At 52.9% G+C, this 1561-nt stretch overlaps 1 protein-coding gene across 1 annotated transcript; it reads right to left on the bottom strand.

Moving 5' to 3' along the window:
- Positions 1 to 316: 316 nt before the first annotated feature.
- LOC133378791 (WW domain-containing oxidoreductase-like) lies at positions 317 to 1308 on the bottom strand. Its single transcript, XM_061613414.1, has 2 exons — positions 1293 to 1308; positions 317 to 837 (listed from the first exon to the last, which is right to left on the bottom strand). The coding sequence occupies exons 1-2, from the start codon at positions 1306 to 1308 to the stop codon at positions 317 to 319; spliced, it is 537 nt and encodes a 178-aa protein (XP_061469398.1).
- Between the last annotated feature and the right edge of the window lie 253 nt (positions 1309 to 1561).

Here is a 1561-nt window from a genome sequence, read left to right as displayed (position 1 = left end):
ATGCTCTAGCTGTGGATTTCCTGCTGTGAGCAGGGGGTTGGACTCGGCCTACAAGGCCCCTTCCAACTCTATGATTCTATGATTCTATGTCCTCGGGCTCACTCAGCTGCTGCTCCCCAGGCTTCTGCTGGTGGTGGTGGTGATGGTTTATGTCGGGGGGTGGCTGCAGCAGCTCGGGCTCGGGGACCTGGCCCTTGCCTGGAGCAGGAGGAGGAGAAGGACGTGACGGCGGCGGCGGCTGTTGTTGAGCAGGAAGCCTCGCACTGGGAGGCCTGCGACAGGGTGTTGTTGGGCAGGAGGCACCAGGCACTTCCCCTCATTCTTTCAGGATGCACCGGATGGCCTGATTAGCTCTTAACACATTTCGGCAGGCAAGGATGACATGCACACCATGGAGTGCAAAAGACTTTGCAGTTTCAAAGTCTATTCCTGAATTTGCTCCAGTGATTATGACCACTTTTCCACTCATATCACGGCCCTGAAGTATTTCCATTGCAGTGGTGTTTCCATCATACTTCTGCTTGGCATTTGGTTTCATTGGATTATCTTCCACTGTAAATGCCAGTCTTGAGTCAAGATATGTTGTCCTTTTGTTTATGTGGTCAACAAAGTAGACTTGTCCATTTTCATCAGTTTCTTGCTCCCACCCATATGACAAATCTCCTGCAACTCGTTTTTGTTTCCCAGATTTAGGATGATCCCACTGAGTTCTCTCTTCCAGATGATTGGCATAATAGACCCAGCCGTCTTTAGTGGTTCTTTCCTCCCAGCCAGGCGGTAGCTCCTCCTCACTGTTGGTGTCGTCCAGCCCCACGTACTTCAGCGCCAGGGCCGGTTCTAAAGGGCGCCCATGTGGGGCACTGGCCCAAGGGCCCCTGGAGCTACAGGGTAACAGGGGGGCCCTCAGCAGCCCCTCTGCTCCCCTTCCATGATCCGTGGTGATCCGGGGCCCCCCATGCCCTCTGCTTACCTGTCTCCTGCCTTTTAATATTGCCCTTAATGAAGATGGCGGCCGCTGTTTCCCTAAAGTACTGAAGCCCCTGCCGCCATCTTAGTTGATGGCACGCACATGTGCCATCAACAAAGATGGCAGCGGAGGCTTCCTCCCCTTAGGGAAACCGCAGCCGCTATCTTGGTTAATGGCAATAGTAAAAGACAGGAGACAGGTAGGTGGGGGTGTGGGGGAGCCACGCGCGAACGCGAATGCAAATACACACACACTGGGCCCAGGGCAAGCGGATGCCCAAGGGCCCTGGCATGCCTGGAGCCAGCCCTGTTCAGCGCCACCATGCCTGCGCCACCCGACATGCTCCACCGCTCGCCGGATCTCTTCCTTTCATTTGAAAGGAATGCTGATGAAAGTTAAAGAGGGAAGCACAAAAGCAGGACTACAACTGAACATCAAGAAGACTAAAGTAATGACAACAGAAGATTCATGTAACTTTAAAGTTGACAATGAGGATGTTGAAGTTGTCAAGGATTATCAATATCTTGGCACAGTCATTAACCAAAATGGAGACAATAGTCAAGAAACCAGAAGGCGGCTAGGACTGGGGAGGGC

The sequence above is a fragment of the Rhineura floridana genome, chromosome 3, assembly GCF_030035675.1.
Source record: "Rhineura floridana isolate rRhiFlo1 chromosome 3, rRhiFlo1.hap2, whole genome shotgun sequence".
NCBI classification, from domain to species: Eukaryota; Metazoa; Chordata; class Lepidosauria; order Squamata; family Rhineuridae; genus Rhineura; species Rhineura floridana.
This window is presented reverse-complemented; position numbering and strand designations above follow the sequence as displayed.